Source organism: Castanea sativa, chromosome 8, assembly GCF_040712315.1.
Source record: "Castanea sativa cultivar Marrone di Chiusa Pesio chromosome 8, ASM4071231v1".
Taxonomy (NCBI): Eukaryota; Viridiplantae; Streptophyta; class Magnoliopsida; order Fagales; family Fagaceae; genus Castanea; species Castanea sativa.
Genome location: NC_134020.1, coordinates 52974337 through 52999764, shown reverse-complemented (window position 1 = coordinate 52999764; position 25428 = coordinate 52974337). Strand labels below are relative to the sequence as shown.

The 25428-nt window shown below is 38.9% G+C and overlaps 1 protein-coding gene across 1 annotated transcript; it reads right to left on the bottom strand.

Moving 5' to 3' along the window:
* Positions 1-15501: 15501 nt before the first annotated feature.
* Positions 15502-18922, bottom strand: LOC142607184 (elongation factor 2-like). The gene is made up of 2 exons (XM_075778610.1): positions 18835-18922; positions 15502-18395 (listed from the first exon to the last, which is right to left on the bottom strand). Exons 1-2 carry the CDS (start codon positions 18887-18889, stop codon positions 15955-15957), a joined length of 2496 nt encoding a protein of 831 aa, XP_075634725.1. The 5' UTR covers positions 18890-18922; the 3' UTR covers positions 15502-15954.
* Between the last annotated feature and the right edge of the window lie 6506 nt (positions 18923-25428).

The window sequence follows — 25428 nt, the reverse complement described above, 5'->3', positions numbered from 1 at the left end:
TCTCATGGCGTTTTCAAAAAGTTTTTTTCTGTTTTTGCTTCTTTTTTTTTTTTTTGGTTATACTTTTTGCTTTAGTTTTCTTCTTATCTTTTGAATAACTTTCTTACAAAATTTTTTTTTTCTAGATGATTAGGAATTGTATTATCAAAATATTCAAAACTTGTATTACATACAAACCATTTTTAGATATATCATACCAAAGTTTTAAAAGGTAAAGATAAATATATCTTTTTCTTTTTTTAGAAGGAAGACATAACTAATATTATTAATACTAACATCATCATACGTATTATGCACATGCGATGAGACTTTTATTTATTTATTTTGAATTTAATGTAATTTTTTAATTTATATTTATTTATTTTTAGTGAAGTTACACAAAAAATAAATTTTTAAGAAATTAAAATTCAGGATTTGAAATTGAATATACTGCTAGATTTAGTGTGTACTAGTTTTAAGGAAAATGTATCAAACATGCTTTAGATATATTTAAATAGAGAGTGTTCTAATTTTTAAGAAAAATGTTTTTCTGGTAGTTTTTTTTTTTTTAATTACAATTTTAACCCCATTTTTTATTTTTATTTTTTATGAATAAAGATTATCTAATTAAATTAAGAGTATTTTTAACATTTTTTGAAACCATAATCAACTTTCTGAATCCTCTTAATATATAGAGAAGAGATAAACCGGCTATATTAGCATGATATACCGAATGAAACTGTGAAGAAACATCCTCCATCTATATAATAATATCTATTATGTTTTTGGAAAATCTAGCTAGATTATGAGTAATGAAATCTGTAGGGGTATTGGGCCCAATAGTATATGAAGGATGGCCCAACGAAGTATTTTGGGCTGGAAACCCAAAATCCGAAGACATCAAAATGGTCGTGGACTATTTACATATCCAAACACGTCCGAGGAGTAGATTTGTCCTCGGGTTTCAAGGCCGAGGACATAGAAAGAGAAGTTTGGTATCCCTGGGTTATATTATAATGAGTCCTACAATTATGGGGATGCACGGTATACGTGGAGGGCGAGAGAAAGAACGGTGGAATGTCTAAAAATAAAGCTGCTACCACCGCCCATACATTAAAAGCTCTGTAAATTGATACGCTGACTGTATAGATGGAAGGATGGGACCTGAACATCGAGCTTGGAACTTGGTCCCTAATCCCAGCGGGCTTTAGGGAAGAATGGATGGGACAAGTATCCAAAAAGGGGGATTGCAACCAGAAAAGTGGAAGGTGATGAAGGGAAAGGAAAGGATATAAATAGGAGGAAAGGCATACGAAGAAGGAGAGGACTTTTCTGAGTAAAAGAGATAGAGCCAATAGTAAATGATAATCAACACTTGTATCCAAACTTGAGAAATATCATTAGAAACCATCCTCGGACACAATCCGAGGACGATTTCTCAGTCTTACTCTTTGCAAACGATTCTTTGTTCTGTTCTATTGGGCCCAAAGCCCGTTCTTTTTGTAATTGTCTAAACCATCCTTGAAATCTAAATTACAAGCCCATCCTCTACAAATTCATTGTAAAGAAAGGCCTTTCAAGCCCATTTTTCTCCCAGTCGTAGTTTGGGAACTTGAATTGTGTCCTTACAATTGGCGCCGTCTGTGGGAATTTAGTCTTTAAGGAAGTTTAGGACATCATGGTAGGATCAGGACCACAACGCAGTGCGGAGTCCGTGGGCTCTCAGCGTGAGGATCTTTCCTTGCATCCTGATCACGGAGAGAACCGAGAGGGAAGTGTACATACTACACATACCATCGAAGTGCAAGTGATTCGCAAGGAGGAAGCAGAGCTCCTTATGAAAGAAATGCCGGGGCCATGCGAAGGAGATTGACGGCCTAAAGAGGAGATTGCGCCACGAGAGGCGAAGGAGAACTCCTCCGACCTCTGACCCCTCTTCGGAAGGATCCGAGGATGACAATTACGGGCAAAGATCCAGAACTCCCCCAGGTGAATATGCCTCTTCCGAAGAAGACAATCTGCATGGGAGACGTGGCAGAGACTACCCCCCTAGGGGCTTAGGAAATGACGCAATGGGAAGAGCATTGCACCAAATCTCCAGGTCACCCTTCGCGCGCAGATTGGAAGAAGGAAGGTTGCCTCGGCGCTTCACACAACCGGCCTTCACTCTTTACAATGGTCGGACGGATCCTGTAGAGCACGTAAGCCACTTCAGCCAGAGAATGGCAGTGCATTCCAGGAATGAAACTTTGTTATGCAAGATTTTTCCTTCTAGCCTAGGGCCCGTAGCCATGAGATGGTTTGACGGCTTAAGGGCAGGCTCCATTGATTCTTTCAAAGAGCTTACTAGGGCATTTGGTTCTCGCTTTATCACGTGCAGTAGAGTTCCTCGTCCATTGGATTCTTTACTATCCATGGCCATGAGGGAAGGGGAAACCCTGAAAACATATTCGGACCGGTACTGGGAAATGTTCAACGAAATTGACGGAGACTTTGACGATGTAGCAATAAGGACCTTCAAGGTCGGCCTACCAACAGAGCATGACTTGAGGAAATCCTTAACGAAGAAACCTGTCAGAAGCGTACGTCGACTGATGGATCGCATCGACGAGTACAAAAGGGTTGAGGAAGATCGGCGAGCGGGGAAAGGGCAAGGCGAAGGTTATCCCACAAGAAAGGAGGGATTTCAGTCGGACCGATACAACAACAATAGGCCTACGCGGGATTTTTCCGGGCGGGCTGGCCACATACCCCCACAAGTGGTCAACACCGTCTTCGGGGAGCCGGTGCAGCAGCTGTTGGAGAAAATAAGGCATGAGCCTTTTTTCAAATGGCCAAATAAAATGGCAGGGGACCCTTTGAGACGCAACCAAAATCTCCACTGCCATTATCACCAGGAGAGAGGTCATACCACCGAGGACTGTCGCACTTTGTGGAATCATCTGGAACAATTGGTTAAAGAGGGAAAGCTGAAACAATTTCTGTACCAACCCAACGGGCGAGGAAACCAATCAGGAGTGGCAAACCACGACGGTCCTTCATCCAGACCTCCTCTAGGTACGATCAACGTCATTTTTGCGGCACACAGTAGGACCGGCTCGGCTCCTTTCGGGGTAATGTCGGTTGCTCGAACATTGGCCGAGGAGTCACGGGATCAGCCGAAGAGGATCAAGGCAAGTATCCTGCCGATCCTAAGTTTCTCTGAAGAGGACAAGATGGGGACCATCCAGCCTCATGATGATGCCTTAGTGGTAACCCTCGAATTGGGAACTATGATGTAAAGAGGGTAATGGTTGATCAAGGTAGTGGTGCGGATATCATGTACCCCGACCTATTTAGAGGCTTGAAGTTAAGAGTTGAAGATCTTATGCCATATGACTCACCCTTGATAAGCTTCGAAGGGAGAGGCTGTCGTTCCAAAGGGACGATTAGATCGCCTGTGCAATCAGGTCCGGAGGTAGTAGACGTAGATTTCATCGTAGTCGATGCCTACTCTCCCTATACGGCTATTGTGGCGAGACCTTGGCTGCATGCGTTAGGGGCTGTTTCCTCAACCTTGCATGTCAAAATCAAATTTCATTCTGGAGATCAGGTGGTGGAGTTACTTGGGAGTCAGTCTGTGGCTCGACAGTGTGTCACGGCTGCAGTGCAACGTCGACCGAACCGGACTCCCCGTCCTCGGCTAACGGTGAAGCATAGCAATCAAAGTCTCTTCCCATAGCCGAGGTAGATGAAGCAACGTGTGAAGAATTGGAGAAAATTATCATAGACAATGATCCTGAAAAGTTCTTCCAGGTTGGAGTTCAATTGCCGCGGGAAGAGAAGACAGAGCTGATTTTATTTTTAAAGAAAAATATGGATGTATTTGCTTGGAACGCGTATGAGGCCCCTGGGGTTGATCCGAACTTCATATGTCATCATTTAAGGGTCAATCCAACTGTAGTGCCGAGGAGGCAACCACCTCGGAGGTCCTCAAAGGAACATTCGGAAGCCGTCAAAGAGGAAGTGCTCAAACTCAAAGCGGCAGGGGCTATCAAAGAAGTGTTTTATCCTGAATGGTTAGCCCATACTGTGGTGGTGAAAAAGAAGAATGGGAAGTGGAGAGTATGTGTAGATTTCACAGATTTAAACAAGGCTTGCCCAAAGGACTCATTCCCGATGCCTCGGATTGATCAACTGGTTGACGCTACTGTTGGACATCCTCGGATGAGTTTTCTTGATGCTTTCCAAGGTTATCACCAGATACCTTTAGCCGTTGAGGACCAGGAGAAGACAGCATTCGTCACTCCTACGGGAAATTATCATTATAAGGTAATGCCTTTTGGCTTGAAAAACGCAGGGGCTACCTACCAAAGGATGATGACGAGGATGTTTGAGGCACAGCTAGGAAAAAATATTGAGGTATACGTGGACGATATGGTAGTAAAGAGTAAAGAAGTTTCTGCACATCTGGAAGATCTGAGCAACACTTTTCAGAAGCTAAGAGAGTATAAATTGCGGCTCAATGCCTCTAAATGCTCTTTCGGTGTGGGGTCGGGCAAGTTTCTAGGATATATGGTGACTCACCGAGGAATTGAAGTGAATCCTGCTCAGGTTAAGGCAATAAGCAGCTTACACCCACCTCGGAATCCTAAAGAGGTGCAAAGACTAACAGGTATGACTGCTGCTCTCAACCGATTTATATCTCGGTCCGCGGACAGATGCAGGCCTTTCTTTCAGTTATTAAATAAATGGAAGGGTTTTGAATGGACCGAGGAGTGTGCAACAGCTTTCCAACAGCTAAAAGAATATCTCTCGCGACCACCAGTTATGTCTCGACCAGAGGTTGATGAGATTCTGTTTGCATATATTGCGGTGGCTAAACATGCAGTTAGTCTGGTTCTTATCCGAGATGACAATAACATCCAGAGACCGGTGTACTATGTAAGCAAATCTCTCTGCATGAGGCCGAGCCGAGTTATTTGCCACTGGAAAAAGCTATCTTGGGCGTGGTACATGCTACACGAAGACTTCCCCATTACTTCCGGTCTCAGACGGTTGTTGTTCTTACACAACTCCCTTTCAAATCAATTTTGCGAAGTGCAGATTATATGGGAAGAATTGCCAAATGGGGAACTGTCCTAGGAGCTTTCGATATCAAGTATATGCCTCGCACCTCTATAAAGGGGCAGGTCATCGCGGACCTTGTGGCAGAGTTTGCTGAGCCTTCGTTAGAAGACTATCAAGAAGGCATGGGTAAAAAATCAGTAGGCATGATTTCGTGTGAAGGGCCTCCGTTATGGAAAGTCCATGTTGATGGAGCGGCAAATCGGAGGGGATCGGGTATCGGATTAGTTTTGATATCCCCGAGAGGGTATTACTTTTGAGAAATCCCCGAGATTAGGATTCTCGGCCACCAACAACGAAGCGAGTATGAAGCGGTCCTCGCGAGGGATGAACATGGTTCATAAATTGGGAGGAAAGGCGGTGCAAATGTTCTCGGACTCACTATTGGTGGTAGGCCAAGTAGAAGGGAAGCTAGAAGCAAGGGATTCCAGAATGCGAGAATACCTAACCCAGGTCAGGTTTATGCAATCTAAATTTGAGTCTTTTCTACTATTGCATGTATCCGGATGTGGCAATACCCATGCCGACTCATTAGCCACGCTCGCGACGTCCTCGGCACAAAGTCTACCACGAGTTATCCTCGTTGAAGATCTGTTGAAGCCCACCGGGACGGATGGTAACTCCACTCAAATTCTTCAAATTAGGACAGGACCTAGTTGGATGGATCAAATAGTAACATTTCTCGAAATGACATCCTACCTGGAGAAAAAGCTGAAGCGGATAAGGTTCGCGAGAAAAGCCACTCGTTTACGGTTATCCGAGGACCAAAAATTGTACAAACGTTCCTTTTCGGGACCATATTTGCTATGCATACACCCCGAGGCAACAGAGCTACTTTTGGAAGAGCTACACGAAGGGATTTGCGGAAGTCACACAGGAGGAAGGTCTTTAGCTCACGGGGCCCTTACTCGGGGCTATTGGTGGCCAAATATGCGAGAGAGAAGCGCAAGATTATGCAAAGAAATGTGACCAATGTCAAAGGTTCGCTCCAAATATACATCAACCAGGTGGAGTCCTAAATCCTCTATCTAGCCCATGGCCTTTTGCCCAATGGGGCTTGGACATTGTTGGACCCTTCCCCAAAGCAACGGGAAACCGACGGTGGCTTCTCGTGGGAACAGATTACTTTACCAAATGGGTTGAAGCCGAGCCATTATCAAACATCGAGACACGGAAGCAAAAAAGTTTGTATGGAAGAATATCGTTACCGGGTTCGGCATCCCTCATACTCTCATTTCGGATAACGGTTTACAATTTGATAGCAAAGCCTTTCGGAAATACTGCTGTGATCTGGGCATTACGAATAGATATTCCACTCCGGCTTATCCCCAAGGAAATGGGCAAGCCGAAGCTGTCAACAAAGTAATAGTGAGCGGACTCAAAAAGAAGTTGGGTGACGCCAAGGGGAGGTGGGTGGAAGAACTGCCACATGTCTTGTGGACGTATAGAACTACACCACGAAGATCCACAGGTGAAACACCCTTCGCCATGACTTATGGAGCCGAGGCAGTAATCCCCTTAGAACCGGGTTCCCAACCCCGAAGAAAAGCTCCTTTATTTCAGATAGCAATGATGATCTATTAATGAGAAACTTAGACTTAGTTGAGGAACGGCGAGAAAGCGCCATGGTTCAACTAGCTTATTATCAACATAAGCTCAAGCAGGGATATGATTCTCATGTGAAACTTCGACCTCTTGGACCAGGTGACTTAGTATTAAGGAAAGTTTTGGGCACGATGAAGAATCCTGCGTGGGGAAAATTGGGGCCCAACTGGGAAGGACCTTATCGTATTACTTCGGTCGCAGGAATAGGGGCCTACAATCTGGAAGATTTGGACGAGAATGTTGTACAACGTCCCTGGAATGTAAATAATCTACGAAGGTACTATTACTAAATAAAGGGCACTTCGGCCGTTCTTTGTTGTAAACTACATTATATTCGTTATCTTCATTCGTCTAAGTATCAAGCTGAAACTTGGTATGCATGGATCCTCGGACCACAAACCTCATCTAAATTGATATTCTGTACTAAGTGTAAAACAGAACCTAAGATACGTCCGGTCCTCGGATCATATACTTTGGGAAAATAAAAATTTTAAATTTATTCAACTCAGTCTCAAGCTGAAACGTGTTATGCAAGGATCCTCGGACCACATACCTCGTCTAAATTGATATTCTTTACTAAGTGTTAAACAGAACCTAAGTTACGTCTGGTCCTCGGATCATCTACTTTGGGAAAATTAACATTTTAAATTTATTCATCTAAGTGTCAAGCTGAAACTTGGTATGCCTGGATCCTCGGACCACATACCTCGTCTAAATTGATATTCTTTACTAAGTGTTATAAAGTACCTAAGTTACGTCTGGTCCTCGGATCATCTACTTTGGGAAAATTAACATTTTAAATTTATTCATCTAAGTGTCAAGCTGAAACTTGGTATGCCTGGATCCTCGGACCACATACCTCGTCTAAATTGATATTCTTTACTAAGTGTTAAACAGAACCTAAGTTACGTCTGGTCCTCGGATCATCTACTTTGGGAAAATTAACATTTTTAAATTTATTCATCTAAGTGTCAAGCTGAAACTTGGTATGCCTCGATCCTCGGATCAATTACTTGGGAAAAATTAATACTTCTGTTCTTTTTTTTTTTTGACATAAACATCAGATATTTGCATAGACCATATGCCTTATCTTTACATAGTTCAAACTAGAGATCCAAAATGAAGAATCAAATACTCAAAAAAAAACATCACTTAATGCAGTTCCCGGCATAATTAAACCCTCCTGGAGTATCAAATTTCAATTCAAGTTGTTGCTAGTAACTTTGGTAAAAGACAAGAAGATGATATTTATGGAATGATATGATCAGCATAAAAACAAAAAAAAATATATGTATAAGAATCATCTAAAAACAAACATTCATTCTTGTATTAAAATTCCAAAAAAGTACTTTTGCACCTATACTTAGGTATTACACTTGGAGACAAAATAAAAATAAAGAAAGGAAAGACAACAAGCAAGTCACTGTTTCAGCTTAATCTTCAGAGGGCCTTTGGAGTCTTGAGGAGATGGAAGCTGAGCCGAGGACTCAACGGCAATTCCTTTGCCTTTGGGATCATCTATCAAGGTTATTGGGTTAGCTTGATCACCCAACTCATCCTTTGAAGATTCCCGAAGATCACTTGAAGGCTGTACGTCTTCAATTGCCTTTTCTTGTGCAGGGTCAAGTTGTTCAGGGGCATCTTTTGGTAGATTTGAGTCTTCAGCCAAATAACCCCCCTTATCCTCGTATGATCCCAGGCGGCTTCTTGTGCGGTGTCAGGAATGGAAGAAGCGCGAATTGCAGGAGGATAGTAGACACTCTCTGCTTTCCAAAGAGTGGAAGAGGCATCAACCCCAGCTTGGGAAAGTGCCTCATTCCACACTTGGAGGCAGTAGTGCCTACATACCTCGGGAACCTGAGCCTTGAAGGTTTCGGTGACCTCCTTCACGCCTATATCATAACCGTCTTGTTCGGCTTGGTCCCTCGAGTTCTCGGCCTCTTCCTTTGCTTTCTCGGCCTTTTTCTTCTCCTCAATGGCTTCTTCTTTGCCCTTGATGGCTTCTTCTTTGGCCTTCTCGGACTCGTGCGGATCTTTCTTAAGATCCTCTACGAGCCTTCGTGCTACTAAGAGGTTATCCTCGGCTTGGCGAAGCATTAGGCACGCGATCCTCGGCTGTTTAGTCGTCGTTTTCGGATCAGCCTCTAAGCCCGCCTTGGCACTCTCAACCTTAGCCAATTTTGCCGTGACCTCCTGCAGTTTCTTGTTATGAAGGTCCGAGATCTTTTGAGCGGTTTCACGCCTGGACTCCTCGGCCCTCGAGACTTGTAGGAATTAATGGCAATCTCTTCCGCCCTATGGGCGGATTGAACGGCCTACATACAAAACATATAAACCTTACACGTCAAGATATAAATAGAAAATAAAAAAAAAAGACAAGGAATTAGAGAAAACTCACCATTGCAAGCTCCTTCTTCAAAGTCATGAAGACGGTGTGGTCCCTTTTCTTTCTCGGCTCAATCATATCCTCGGGGAGTAACGGTGCTTGCTCCAAAGCATCTGCGACGCATGCCGCTGTCCCTTCATCGGAATTTCTAATGGACGCATCCACGGTAATGACCTCATCGTCCATAGAAAGGTCGGGAAGCCATACGGGGGCGCGTACGACCGCCTGTTGGTCGGTTCTTCTTTCCGACCTAGTCTGTATGGTGCGGGCTTGCTTTGCACCCTTTTCAACCTCGGGCTCCTTGGATACAGAACCCTTTCCTACCTCCACAACTTCCTTCCCTTTCGGCTGATCCCTTTTTCTTTTGAGATCAGCTATGTTGGCACGTTGAGTTTGGGAGGATGGAGGAGGAGGAGGAAGCCTAGCTTCAGGGAGTTTGTCAGCACCCTTTTCTTGAGTCCGAGGGCGCACCTCTTTTGGAGGTTCTTGGACTCTAGGGTCCTTGTCAGCGCCCTCAAGGACATCTTTCAGGCTGGGTTTAATCTTTCGTTGAATGCCCATAACGTCAAGTTCTTCAGTAGTAACCTTTGAGATTTGGGTAGAAGTGCCGAGGATGGAAGTTGAGTCTTCAGGAGAGTAGAGTTGATTAAAAACCTCGAACTCGTCCTCGGAATCTGGTACGTCAACTTCTTCTTCTTCTTCTTCTTCCTTTACAGTAAGGTAGGAAGATGCAGCTTCACCAGAGGTTAAAATTGTGGAGAAAGGAACTGTGGGAATCCCAACTGGAACAAATGGTGGCGGTTGGATTGGTTGGGTGACCAAGGTACCTTGAGGAATGGTAGTCCCCCCCGGTAGCAAAAAACCCTCCACAGCAACGCTAATCCGAGGAAGACGAGGATCGCGGGCTTTAATCACGCACTTCGGCGCCTGAAAGGCTTTTGATATTGGAGTGTAGCCGAGGATCAGATGAGCCGCACGAAGTTGACCGTCGGTGTGCACGAAGATCTCGGCTTGTAGGATCCTATCCAATCGCCCGAAATCCACAAGGTTAGGATGACGATCCGCTGCGTGTGGATCTGCAGAGTTGTCCAAGTAAAAGTGGGTAAGAGTAAGTAAAAAGACGAAAGATAAAAGTATGTAAAAGAAACTTCACCTGGAGTCCCTTCCCTTGTCGGACAGGGGAGGCCGTCGTGCCAATTTCCTGATATGATCGGGAAGTCATTTTTAGGCCCTTATTTGATTCGGGCGGACATTGAATTAGCCCGACTTCGGGTGTCTAGACTTTAGGTAATATTCATCTTTTTTGCTTAGGTGATGGAGGTTATAAACCCAGTTCACGTCGTGGTGAGTGAGCCCTAGGTTCATCTTCTCATTTAAAGCGTCTATGGAACCTAAGATCCTAAAGACATTTGGGGCACACCGGGTGGGAGCCAACCTAAAAGCCCTAAGATAATCCCTAGTCACGGTTCCCATGGGGATTTTCATTCCCCCTTCGATGAACGCAATCATCGGGATTACAACTTCCCCGTTTTTCTTTTTGTATAAAACTCTTCCTCGTTACGGTACCTAATGGATACATCCGAGGGAATTTTGTACTTAACCTTAAAGCTGTTCTATTTTTTCGTTTGAATCCACCGGGGACGCAAATCTACCCATTCTTTTTGAAAAAAGGGGGGTGTGGAGAAAAAATAACTATGCCGAGGATGAAAGACACGGTGAAAAAGAGAAGATGGGAAAGAAAAGAAACAAAAGAAACAAAAAAGCCGATAAGGAGGGGCGAGTATTGAAGAACTTACTTTTAAAAAGGAAGAAAGCATGGTCACCTCGGACAGGGTACTTGATAGACGAGAGAGAGAGTACGGGGAGATGAAAAGTGTGGCTGGTACGTTATGATGTTTCTGTAGTGTGAAGAATTTTGAAGAAAATTAGTATTTATATGTCAGAAGATGTTTTAAAGCGGGCGAATTCCCGCCTCAACCCAGGAATCGCTCTCGACCGTTGGATATGTGTCATATTAATGAAACGTGGGGAACATAGAAGCGCCAACAATCAATTCGGGGGCGTTTCGCATACCGAAGCATTGGGAACACGCGATGGGTGATTCAGAAGTTATTTACGTCAACAATGTTGCCAAAAGTCTCGGGGTAACGGGGTCTTTTTAAGTCGAGATTCTATTTTTCTCCCGAGGTGAAAAAATAAAGAAACTCGAGGGGCTATTGTAGGGGTATTGGGCCCAATAGTATATGAAGGATGGCCCAACGAAGTATTTTGGGCTGGAAACCCAAAATCCGAAGACATCAAAATGGTCGTGGACTATTTACATATCCAAACACGTCCGAGGAGTAGATTTGTCCTCGGGTTTCAAGGCCGAGGACATAGAAAGAGAAGTTTGGTATCCCCAGGTTATATTATAATGAGTCCTACAATTATGGGGATGCACGGTATACGTGGAGGGCGAGAGAAAGAACGGTGGAATGTCTAAAAATAAAGCTGCTACCACCGCCCATACATTAAAAGCTCTGTAAATTGATACGCTGACTGTATAGATGGAAGGATGGGACCTGAACATCGAGCTTGGAACTTGGTCCCTAATCCCAGCGGGCTTTAGGGAAGAATGGATGGGACAAGTATCCAAAAAGGGGGATTGCAACCAGAAAAGTGGAAGGTGATGAAGGGAAAGGAAATGATATAAATAGGAGGAAAGGCATACGAAGAAGGAGAGGACTTTTCTGAGTAAAAGAGATAGAGCCAATAGTAAATGATAATCAACACTTGTATCCAAACTTGAGAAATATCATTAGAAACCATCCTCGGACACAATCCGAGGACGATTTCTCAGTCTTACTCTTTGCAAACGATTCTTTGTTCTGTTCTATTGGGCCCAAAGCCCGTTCTTTTTGTAATTGTCTAAACCATCCTTGAAATCTAAATTACAAGCCCATCCTCTACAAATTCATTGTAAAGAAAGGCCTTTCAAGCCCATTTTTCTCCCAGTCGTAGTTTGGGAACTTGAATTGTGTCCTTACAAAATCTATTTATATTTATTTTCTCTTATTTTTTTTCCTTTGATAAAATATTTTTATGTCCATTTTCATTTGCTTTAAATTAGGGCCAACTAGTATATTTTATATTTGTGTAAAGCTAAATTTCATCTATAAAATAAACCTAAAAAAAATGAAGAGAATGATGCAACTATATAGATACTCTCTAGAATTTTAATTTTATAAACATTCTTTTGATATTCAATTATTATAACTATCTGTTTTTTTTTTTCATTTTATGTTAAAATTATTAATACAAAAAGGATAACACATATATTTTATTTGAGGCTCATTTTAAATATTTTGTGTTTTATGGCATTAGTATATACATAAGTAGGAAGTGAAACAAAATTTATTTATGCGTTTTTTTTTTCCATTTTACTTTAGAAAACATATTTCTAAATTTTCAGGCCAAATAAATTACACTGAAAATGAGAGAATTCTTATTTTTAAAAATTTCAAGTCTATTTTTATCTTTATTTTGATCTATACATTAAGACCGTTGAAAAATAGATTATTCTTAAACATTATTTTTGTGATCTTTTATTACCAGTACCATACAAATTTTCTTATTGTAGAAGTGTGATTTGAAAATTAAAAGTAAAAAAAAAATCAAAAGATGTCAATTAAATTACAATAAATAACAAAGATGTGTAGTTGTATATATTTTACCTAAAAGTTTATCCAAACATGTAATATCGTGTTTTATTTTGAATACCAAAATACAAAGGATGGAATTGTGTGTTATACTTGTTGATGGTAGATTTTCATTAAAAATAATATTAGGATTGTTGGAAAAAAGGTTCTTTCTTACTTTACCCAAATTTTAAAGAATAAAGATCATTAATTTATATCTCAAAAGATATTTGAAATTTTTTAATGAAAAATGTACATTGTCCTAATCTTGAGAATCATGCATTCTACTAATAACTTGCTTTTATTGTTTATTCTCATTGACCTTCTAGTTCCAACAAACAACTGATGCAATTCCCAATTTGAATTACTTAAGGGTATATTATTTAATGACTTATTTGAGAGTCATCTTTGATAATTCCACCAAATATAAAGATATAGTGTTCATACACATAAATAAAATAAATTTTGATTGGAACTCAAGCAAAACTGGCCTCGATATCTCAAACTACTAATATACACAAAAATAATGTAGCTATTTGATGTCTCCTTTATTAGTATTTGAACAAAGCATGTGCAAAAAATCTTTAATGATAATAATTCATTGTCTATTGTCAGTTTGCCACTTGCACAGGTGCCCAAAAAATAAAAATAAAAATGCACAAACTGTAAAATTTCTCCTTTTTAAATCTAAGAAAACATATTAATATTTTCATTTGATATAAGCTTGTCAATACTCGAACCATCCTAATTAATCTGTTCAAAATTCATACCAGATACCATAATTTTTAAGACTAGGACTTCTTTTTTTTTTGGTAGTAGCTTGTCAAAATTTTATGGACCAAAAAAGAAAAAAAAAAAAAACTTAGAATATTTATTTCCTTTGTTAATGCTTGGGGCTAGACCCAAGTTATGGATGGCAAAAAAAATGTGCTTAGTAGTTGGCATTATTGAACATGTCACTTGAACTGACACACCACCAAACCCTTCATGGCCAAAACAATCAGCACGACTCCATCACTAACATAGTTCCTCTTATTATTATCATTAATTATTATATGGTTGGAGGGAAAGGTCGGAAACAAAAGCTGTCAAATCTCATTATAAGCATTATTGAGTTGTTCGTAGAAATTGTATAAAAAGTAGATTTAGGATGTAACCTTAAAAATAAAAAATTTAATAAAATAAAAACCTTATCATTTAGATTTAATTCTCATTGAATGTGAGAAATCGGTAATAATTATGAAATTCAACCAATAAAAATATGTTTATCCAAACACTATAAATCACTTCCACAAGGTTAGTGCCTCGAAATGAATAACATCTATTTGTCTCAATTATGAAGAAAGGTTCTCTCCAAACTAGTTTGGAGAAATTTCAAGAAGATCAAAGATCAATTGCTATGTCATCAAATAAATGTTATAATTTCAAGTTTTTGTGATTTAAAGTTATATATAAAAAATAAGTTAATTGATCAAATAGTAAATAATATCTAATTTGAACGAAATTTGATACGTATATTAAAAATATAAAGAACATGAAATTCAACGGTTAGATTCTCAAAATTCACACCCAAAAAAGAAATATATGAAAAGTTTGGAGAGAAACTTTGTTCTTTTTGTATTCCACTTTATAATTGTGATGATATCATGATATTAGGTACTAAACTGACAACAAAAGTTTCTTAGCTGTTCAGTTTTTTTAAAATCAGAATGATTTGGTCTTTAAATTATTTAGCTGCCCACAGTATCTTAGTCAGATGTGAAGATGTAAAAGTAGAATCATTCTCAACCAAAGTTATGAATTTTTAAAGAACTTCTAGCATTGTTAGTTGAGCGGTAAGATTCTTGGCTAAAGACATCTAAATTCTAAAATGCATAAAAGTGGGCATCTAAACCCATAGGAAACCGACTACAACTCTAGGCTAAGAATATATTTGGAGGGGAAAAAAAGAACCAAGAAAATAACAAAAAAACAAGAAAATTTGAGTAGTTTTAGTGCCACAACTTGTGGCACAACTCGCTCATGTGGTGAGTTGTGATTAGTAAACAGGTGTCCCCACATGAACTCATCATCATTTTTTCATTAACCACAGCTCGCCAGCAAATTGTGCCACAAGTTGTGGCACCAGGCTTATTCAGAAAATTTATGAGGAGCTCTCATGCTGATCAGGATGCATCACAATCACCAAATAGACTTTTCATAGCTTGTCCTCATCATACTCTGACAGTGGGGTTTGAAGAGCATCTAATGCGTTTGAAGAGCATCTAAGTTAAGTGGAAGTGCCACATTAAAGTTTCATTCGACTAACTGATTCATTCCTACCACAAGTCTCATTCACATCCTAGACAATTTTGACCACGTCAGATTGAGCATTGCCAATCCTCACGAGTCCCAACTCAATACATACTCAACTCAACTCAACATAGTAATATGCTCACAGTGAACAAATGAGCTAGAAAAACATATGTAATTTTTTTTTTTATAAAAAAAAAATACACTTTACTTACAAACCACATCAAACAAAAGCACTAGTGTTGAAAACTTGACCAAACTAACTGATTTAATTGGTTCAACCGCATACCCAAAACTACATTTTCTTAAAAACTGAATACAATGAACTAATCAAAGGTTGCATGGAAAAAAATGGAAACCACTCATGATTTTCGATCATGCCTACCTTTTAGCAGCTAATGTTTCTAGCCATCGTAGAGGCTGTTTTATAAGCTTTGGAGAAATCAGTCCAATACATGAATTAGATAACAGTTAAAAAAGAGATACCAATACATGAATTAGGCTATTTATTAAACATTGGAACAACCATCTCTTCCGTATGTAATCCTCAGAAGCATGAAGATGTAGAAGCAGCACCATTCTCAACCAAATCTGAGAAGAATATTTCAAAAAAAAAAATTCCATGTAGCTGAATATAGAAGGGTATAGTGTTTATTCAAGCCCTTGCTAAAGACATCTAAACTAGTATAAGAATGGGCATATGAATAGTAAACCCATAGGAAACCTACTACAAGAAAATAAGAAAATTTATGTTGGCAATTCACCCACTATTGTTTCTTCATGCAGATCAAGTTGCCTGATAAGTGACAATCATCAAATGAAAAATAAGAAAAATTTATGCTGAGCAATCTCACCAACTATTGTTTCTTCATGCAGATCAAGTTACTTGACAATCATCAAATGGAATTTTTATAGCTTGTCCTCATACTCTGACAGCGGGGTAATCTGCTCCTTTAAGCCCTTCCTCTTGCGGATTTCTGATAAAATCCGTGCAGATTCTGTTCCTGCTTCCAAGGGATCAGAGGACATCATGTCCCAATGATCAAATACACACTGGGGGAAAGCCTGGCCAGAAGTTGCAGCTCTCAATTCTGCGGAGAATCCAAAAGACTTAATAACAGGTAGGTATGCCTTGATGTTGTAAAGGGGTGTGCCAGGCCTCTGCAATTCCTCAAACACATGTCCACGTTTCTGGTTAAGGACACTATAAATACCACCAAGTGCTTGCTCAGGAGCTTGAATCTCCACCAGGTACACAGGCTCAAGAAGCCTGGGCTTGGCAGTCAGCTGAGCAGCATATATAACCCTCCTGGCAGTAGGAATTACCTGACCACCACCTCTGTGGATAGCATCAGCATGAAGCACGACATCACAGACTTCAAAACAGATACCTCTCATGTTTTCTTCAGCCAATGCACCTTCCTTAGAAGCCCACTGAAACCCAGCAACAACAGAATCCTTAATTTCATTGAGGTACTGGACTCCCTTACACATATCAACAACCATATTAGGGCCAGTGGTCTCAGGGCCAAAACACCAGATCTTCTTTGCAATATCCTTGTCCCAACCAAACTCCTCAGACAAGATTTTGGAACGACCTCTAGGATCATCCCTTGGACCAACACGGCCCTCATCAATGGCCTCTGCAAGCCCATCTTCCATGGGGCGTGCTTCCATGTACAAACGGTTGTGCTTGTTGGGTGACTTGCTCATCACAACACGGCAAGACTTCTCCAGGACTGTCTCACGGAAGGACACAACAGGATCAGACTTTGTAATCTCTGCTCCACCCATGAAGTCATCCTGCAAATCCTTCAAACAGATCTCAAGGTGGAGTTCCCCAGCACCAGCTATGATGTGCTCTCCAGACTCTTCAATACTGCAGACAACCATAGGATCTGATTTGGCTAAACGTTTCAGACCTTCAACAAGCTTGGGAAGGTCAGATGCAACCTTGCATTGAACAGCTACACGCACAACAGGTGACACAGAGAACTTCATGGCACGGATTGGGTGTGCATCAACTTCCTTCTCATTTGTCAAAGTAGCATTCTTGGTTATATATTGATCCAAACCAACCATGGCAACTGTGTTACCACAAGGCACGTCCTCAACTGTTTCCTGCCTCTTCCCCATCCAAATAACAGTTCTCTGCACACTCTTAACATACAAATCCTTCTTCTCACCGGGAACATAGTTGGGACCCATGATTCTAACCTTCAAACCGGTAGAGACCTTGCCAGAGAAGACACGACCAAAGGCGAAGAACCGACCCTTGTCAGATGCAGGAATCATCTTTGAGACATAAAGCATAAGAGGACCCTCAGAATCACAGTTCCTAATAGCATTAGCATAAGCATCGTCAAGAGGACCCTCATACAAGTTCTCAACGCGATACTTTTGAGCCGTGGCAGGCGAGGGCAGGTGAAATATCATCATTTCCAAAAGAGCATTACTTGCAGGGAGCCAGTTCTGCATGACACGCTTCATCAATGCCTTCCCCATCAAGTCCTTCTCTTCTCCCTTCATAGTAACACCAAGCTTTGCTAGCATAGGCCACAGCTTATCCTTCTCATCATTCATACAAGTGTTGATTATCTGCTTGATGGGTTCATAACAGAACAGAACAAAACCACGCTTGCAGGTAGGAGAGCCAGTGTTCTTAGTTGTCCACTTTTTGGTAGCAGGGTCAAAGAAGTTCTCACCCCAGAGACGTTCCATCATCTTGGCCTCATCAACTCCGAACTTGGAGGCATACATCTTAGCAAAATTGGTTAGAGTAAACGCCCAACCATGCAAACCAGCAGAAAAAGCAACTGTCCCTTTCTCAGGGTATACCTGAACATCACCAAGGAGGGGATCTTCGTATGTGGCCATGATGACATTTGCATTCTCAATAACCCTCTGGAATGTCTGGTAAGCCTCCTCTCCATCAACCTGGAGCTCAAGGAAGCACCGGTCCATCTTGTTAACAGTCAAAACAGGTCTAATTCTCTCCCCAAGGGCTTGTCGAAGCACTGTTTCTGTTTGAACACAGACACCCTCAATACAATCTACCACAACAAGAGCACCATCTGTAATGCGAAGAGCAGCAGTGACCTCAGATGAGAAGTCAACGTGCCCGGGAGAATCAATGAGATTGATAAGGTACTCATTCCCTTGTCGCTCTCCCTTGTAGCTCTTCAAAGACTCATCAGTCATCTCATAAAAGAGGGATATACCAGTAGACTTTATGGTAATCCCTCTTTCTGCCTCATCCTGGCGGGTATCTGTCATCCGGACATCACCAGCAACTTCTTGAGCAATGATACCAGCAGCAGCCACAAGAGAATCTGTAAGTGTAGACTTCCCTGTGAATTGGGGAGCAGAAGGAAGGCAAATAACATCAGAATTTGAACCAAAACAACCAAATACAATATAATAAAAGTAAACAAGTGGAAATATTATGAATCATTGAAGACAAGCATATATTAGTAGGAAAAGACCAGTGGCACAGCAGTCAGAAAACATCTGAAGTAATGATTGGAAGAAAGAAACGAAATCAGAACAGCTCATAAAAGCACAGGCATCTTTAACAGAACTCCAAACTTGAGGGGGGTTGACAAAACACCAAAATATGCGGTCTATAGTCAACAACTGCAAGATTACTCCTCATCAACTATACAATTTTAATTGCCACACTATTTACAATCTGCTCTTACTTTAATATGACCATCCAACACTAATATAATGCACCATCTGAGATAAAATACACCATAATAAAGATCCAAAGGCAAACAGATCACATACCATGATCAACATGCGCAATAACAGACATATTACGAATGTTGTGCTTATAATCCATAATTCTTCGAAGCTCGTCAGCTGTAAACTTCACCTGCACATAGCAAAGACATTTCTCTTTTAAGATCACAAGCACCAAAACCGCAGCAACCCAATGAACTTAATAGAGGCAAAAAAGCTTACCATCTTGACTAGTCTTTAAATGACACAAACTGTTTGAATCTGAACGAATGTGTTCCTCTAATTTATCAAGATACTCCTGCCCATAACAAAAAGAAAATAAGTCATATTCAAATTAGCAAATTTGTTCATCCAATACACTACAATAGATATCTACCAAGACAAACTTCACTACACCAACTTGATGGTTGAAAGCAAGCAATCTACCTATAACATACTATCACCACATTATATACATACTACTACTGTAGTCTGTAGTGAACCTGTAAAGCAAACACTATACCTAGAGCACTATAAAGATTTCAAAAAATTGTTTCACCACAATGAATTTACAGAAAACCTTTATACCTAGAACAATTTTCCAATAGTACAGAGTCTCACATACTATTACTGATTTCATCAAAACTTTGTGTTGCCACAATAAGCCATAAATGGCGAAAATACAATATTTCTACACTAACATTAAAATATTGTTTTTCACTCAAAATTAAAATTCACAGCACACGCACCCGCAGATATATTGGATGTAGCTTATTTGTTTATTTGCTAAAAGACGCTTAAAGAATAATTGTACCTAAAAAAAGCAAGTCTTTAGAAAGCTCTACATAAGCAAATTAGCTCAAAAGTTAATGGAAAATACACACACACACAGATAAACATTACATAAACAAAACCCATAAATATTGAAAAGATGAGATTTAACATAATAAATGATCAAACAAACATTACAAACATAATTTATTTTATATAAGTTGTTTGAAGTGTAATTGTACCTAAAAGAAGCGAGTCTTTAAAAAGATGTTCACAGACTGAGAGATAAACATAACACAGATAAAACCCACATATAAAAAGATGAAATTTAACATAAAGAATGATCAAACGAACATTAAAAACAGTGTATATTTGATAAAAAGTTGTTTGAAATATAACTGTACCTTAAAAAAAAAAAGACGAGTCTTTAAAAAGCTGTACACAGACATATAGAGATAAACATATGATCACAAACAAAACCCAGATGTGAAAAGATGAAATTTAACATTATGAATGATCAAACTCAATCCACATCACAAACTATAACAGAGTTTTGAAAAAAACAAAAAAACAAAAAGCAATGATCTAAAGCTAAGTACAGCGAGAGTAATGAAAAAACTACAAAGTACAAACCTGTTTGGTCTCTCACAGAGACAGAAATAAGCAATGAGTGCGTAACTGAAGAGTGTATATGTATGATGTAACAAGTGAGAATAAAACCTCTGTTAGGGTTTTTGGTGGTATCGGGCTGGGCTAGGTTGACACACTCAGACTCAGACTCAGGCTCAAAGTCAAACCTTTGAATTTTTTTGACGGCGTAAAGCTTATTATAATATAGTATTATTCAGACTGGTTTCCAAGTAGGGGCCCAGTCCAATATAATATATCACTATCAGTGGATTCACTGGATTGAGGAAGTGTTGTGTTGTGAGATTTTGGGGACACATATGGCTTTGACTAATCTCTGCCCACGTATGATTCTCCTGTCTCATTCTCATGTGTGCACTAGTCCTAAATACCGTATTGGATTGCAATCCAATTATTTTACCTCAAAAATGAATGAAGAGAATTATTGAATAAATAAATCTCTAGGCAAGCATGTGTGAGACTCCTAAATTATATATATATATATATATATATTAAATTATGTGATGAAAAGTTTAATCAATAATGATATGTATTTAGGAAAAATAAATTTTTTTTTTGAAGTATAGGTTCTATAAAAAAATTAAGTATTAAATGTATATTAAAAATTAAATAAAATTTTTTGTATTAAATATAGAGTCACGTGTAAGGAAAAACTTATGTTTTGTAATAGCAAATTAAAATTATCCAGAAAATAGCTTTCAAAAAAAATTATCCAAAAAATATTCTCAAAAACTTATAAGAATAATTGAATTTAGAAAAAAAAAATGGTAAAAACAAAATAATATTATGTGAACCTACGGCAAAAGATGTCTATGGAAAAAATTTATCTGCAATCTAATTTATAAGAATTCTTCTAAATTGAGTTAGATGGCACCTTATGAAGATGACAAGTGTCCTGATTATGGTTTAAAAAATCGGATTGGGCAAAATCATTTTGCCTTTGGTTTTCGGTTTAACCTAGTTTTGGCCAGTTTTCATTGGTTTTTGGGATCTTCTTGGGACCGGATTGGTGCCTGATTCTTAATTGCATTGATCGAACCGGCTGGTATGGTCTGGTTTTTAAAAACATGGTCTTGAGTCATGTCAAACTAGCCTAACACAAGTGGGTAAGGCTTAAGTCTAGTGTCTAGTTGTACTGAACTCGTCGAGATCATGACACGTGTCCACTTTTGGACATATGTCATGATCTTTACGGGTCTAGTGAAATAGGATACTAAACCAATTCAAGTCCAACACAAGTCAACATACTTAAACAAGAAATATATTCTCTCTCGGGTTTTTGTGCCCCTTACTCTTAGTGATATTCATGATTTTTACGAACTAGATAAGTTTGTACTTTTTACCAACATCCTTGTGGTTGTGGTGGTGGCGGCAAGAGGAGTGAAGGGAGGAAATGCTAAGTGGTGTTGGTTTTATTGGTGGTTGTAGTGGTGGTTGTCTAATTGGTTGAGCTATACAACAATGTTTGATATGGCAGTGGTGGAGAGGCTAAGGTGGGGAAATTGGTGGAGAGAGAGAGAGAGGGAGAGAGAGGACCGGTTAGGTTTTTTTTTTTTTTTTTTACTTGAATTAGGTGAGTCTGATTGATCAACTATCATGTATATAACTCAGGATACCTTCATAAAGTGCTATCCACACCTTCATAAAATGTTCGGTTTTAGAAATAAAGTCTATCTTTTAACTAGATTTTATTTTATTATTTTAAATATTAAATTTATAATATGGTATAGACTCCTATAAATTTCTAAATGACTTCTATATATATAGATTAGTAAAGAAAACCCACTCAGTAGTTGGAAACTACTTCTAGGGTAAGAAAAACTTATAAAATATGAATTAAGAAAATTAAGTTTTAAAGCATTCAAAAATATTATGGGAAACATCATAAATATTATATAACAAAATGATTATAATATATGGGTCTTAAAAAAAATTATTTTAAACTCGAATCACCAAGTATCCGCACATCGCATGAGAAATTATCTAGTATAATATAAAAGTGGGAAATGCTAACGAATGCTCTTAAGATATTGGTTAATAATTTATTTAAAGAAAGTTTTTATAGGAAAAGAAAAAAAAAAGTAATTAATATTTTGACAGTTTTTTCATTTTCTATAAAAGTGATGTCAACTTTTTTAAAATGGATTCTTAATCAATGCGCTTAGGTTAGCATGACCCTATAAAAGTTAGATCCCAAAATTGGTGCATATACACTACAATGCTATCTGTTTCTTTTTAAAGTATATCATAATGACATGTGGCAACTTCTTACTTTTATTGACATTATATGGAAAAACAATGCCACATGTCAAAGATTATTTGTACATGTCAATATGGTGGTCATGATGCTGGACATGTGGCATGTATTTAAATTTTTTGAATGAAGTAAATGCATTTTTTAAATATGATATTTATGATCATGTTTTTATTCTTATTTATGACTATTAATTCTTAATTTTCCATTCACCTTTTAATTTTGCCAACCATTTCCCTTCCAAAGACTATTCAACTATTTTTTTTTAAAATACTTTAATTAATAATATACATGCAAAAAAAAAAAAAACACAATAATTGGAGTCTTAAATGCCTAATTATAAATTAAAAAAAAAAAAAAAACTGCTACTAAAATGATGGGTATACCCCATACAGTATATATATTGAAAAGCCAAAAAAATTAATGACTAATTAAAAGAAAAAAAAGACTACCTACGAGCACAAAAAATAGACTGTCTTTATTTTTTTTAGAGACAAGAATTTTTATCTTGTATTAAAAAATAAAAAAATAAACTAGCCTAATTTAAGTGTATATATGTGTGAAACTCTCTCTTGGAGCCTTGAACCTCGACTCTTGCTTTCCACACTCCACAAACACTTATATTTGTGAAGTGACCACTACACCAAGGGTATGTGCGGTGGTATACTGCCTTCTAAAAATGTCCTAAACACACACACACATTAAAAAAAGTGACAATGAACATTGCCAAATCTCCCATAAATGTTATTATTTTGGCTAAAATTCCATAAACGTATTGGGTAGTTCAAAGTCCTATTGAAACCCATATTGAAAGCTTATCTCTCTCAAGACATTTATTTGAGTTTCCATTTTCTCTTTATTAAGACATTAATTTGAGTTTCTATTTTTATTTAATTCTTCAACCATCCCACATCTCTGATTTTCTCTATTATAAAAAAGAGATTAATTTCCTTTTTTCATTTCTTTTTTATTTTTTTTAAAAACAGAATTTAATTTGATTCTCTCCATGGTTTTTTTTTTTTTAATTTGATAAACCTCTCCATGGTTAATTGACATGAAATAAAAGGAATTTTAATTTTAATTCAGCCATCCCATTAATTTTTACATAACTCTACGTTGGCTTTTCAACTCTTTGAACCGAAACATTAATTACCTTTAGTTATTAACCATTCAACAATAGGGAAAAAAAAAAAAAAATTAGACTAAGGCAATGGTAAGGCTAGAATACAATTAGCAATCTCTCTTCAAATCTCTTAGTATTTCTTTTCCTTTTGATTTCACATTTGATTTGCATGCTCTATTTTTAGGTTTGAATTAATCATCACTCAAGAATGATGGGGAAAAAACGCAAATTTTCTCCTTTCAATGTAAAATGTTTTTAGTATTCTCTCTTTAATTTCAAATATATTTGTAATTAGTTTTTGATACATATTTGTAATTAGTTAAGACTTAAGACTTTGTTTCTTTACTCGGTGAAAATATGTAGAGGATAAAGATATTGTTACTATGATTTTCTTAAGATAAACTGTTAACGTTAGATTCTATCAATGGTTAACTTTCTTATTGTTTACATTATTGTCATTTTCATTCAGATGGTTCTTCCCTCTTTATGGATTGGTACTTTGTTGAAGCTATATGTAAATGAACGGTCTAATATTTTCTAATGTATATTTGATAGATTAAGATATTGAATTGGTATGTAATTTTCTAATATTCAATTTTTAGATATTGTGGGGGCAAAAAGATCTTGATGAGAATGTGGGCCTTTTGGGCCGTGTTAAGGAAGGTCGACCTGCTCCTGGGTTTAGAATTTGTTAGTACTATGGGTCGGCCCATACGCCGAGGATCCGAGGATCCAGCCGAGGGTGAACTTACCCTCGGATGGACACCGAAGAACTCGGGATTTCGTAGTAAAGATTAGGGGATGACACGGTTAAGGCCAATGGTTAAAAGGGGTAAACCCTAGAATGCCCCAGAAGCACCGGTGTTGAAGAAATGTCAAAGATAAAGGCTGCCACCTCCACATTAAAGACCCTGCACCTAGCACCCTGGCCGCATTTATGGGGAAGTGACACCTGAACAGTGGAAGAGAAACTTTTGGTTACTATTCAAAGGCACTGAGAAAAGAAATATCTAAGCTAAGGGTGAGGTGAGGCAACACGTGTACAAAGTATTCAAAAGAATAGTATTTAAAGAGCAATCTAAGACAGAAAAGGGGACCTCCCCCCCTCTTTGTAACCTAAAGGAAAGAGAAAAAGAGAGAGAAATAATATAAGAACAGTTCTCGGCTTACGTCCGAGCAGATTGACTTATAGTATTCTTTGTTGTTTTTTAAGTGCTTATAATCTTTGGCTTGCCATTTAATCCTCAAACACTTCTAACCTGGGTTTCAAGCTCACACTCTACAAATTATATTGTTTAAGGCTCATTGGGCCTGAGCCCGTAACTGTTCTTGGGGCCAGGTGCAATTGTGCACTTACAATTGGCGCCGTCTGTGGGAAATCTAGTCTAGAAGAGGTAGGAATATTATGGCAGGCTTAGGCTCTCACCATGCAGAGTCACAGGGATCACAACCGGAAGACCATTTCGAACGTCTTGAACGTCGAAGGGATCGTGAAGGGAGTGTCCATACAGAATACCCTGGCGCTAGCCATACTCATGGCGGGGGTAGCACCACCCACGAGGAGGGATCTAAATCCATACAGAGGGAAATCAATCGTTTGAAGAGGAAATTACGTCGTGCTAAACGCAAGTTTTCACCATCCTCGTCTAGTTCTTCTTCGGAGAAGGATAGGGGAGTTGGCTACGGCTCAAGGTCGCGCTCCCCCACCAGTGTAACGTCCTCCGGTGAGGAGGGCGACCAGCCAACCCGTAGACGTAAGAAGCTTCGTTCTAGGGGCTTAGGCAACGATACTATGAGTAGGGCGTTGCACCAACTCTCTAAATCTCCGTTTTCGCGGAGGATTGAGAGGGGGAAGCTTCCCAGG

Excerpts from the sequence above, each read along its gene's own strand:
- LOC142607184 (XM_075778610.1), bottom strand. The coding sequence starts at position 18,889 with ATGGATTATAAGCACAACATTCGTAATATGTCTGTTATTGCGCATGTT. Across the intron at positions 18,396-18,834 it reads TATTGCGCATGTTGATCATG|GGAAGTCTACACTTACAGAT; the intron begins GTATGTGATCTG and ends CCCAATTCACAG.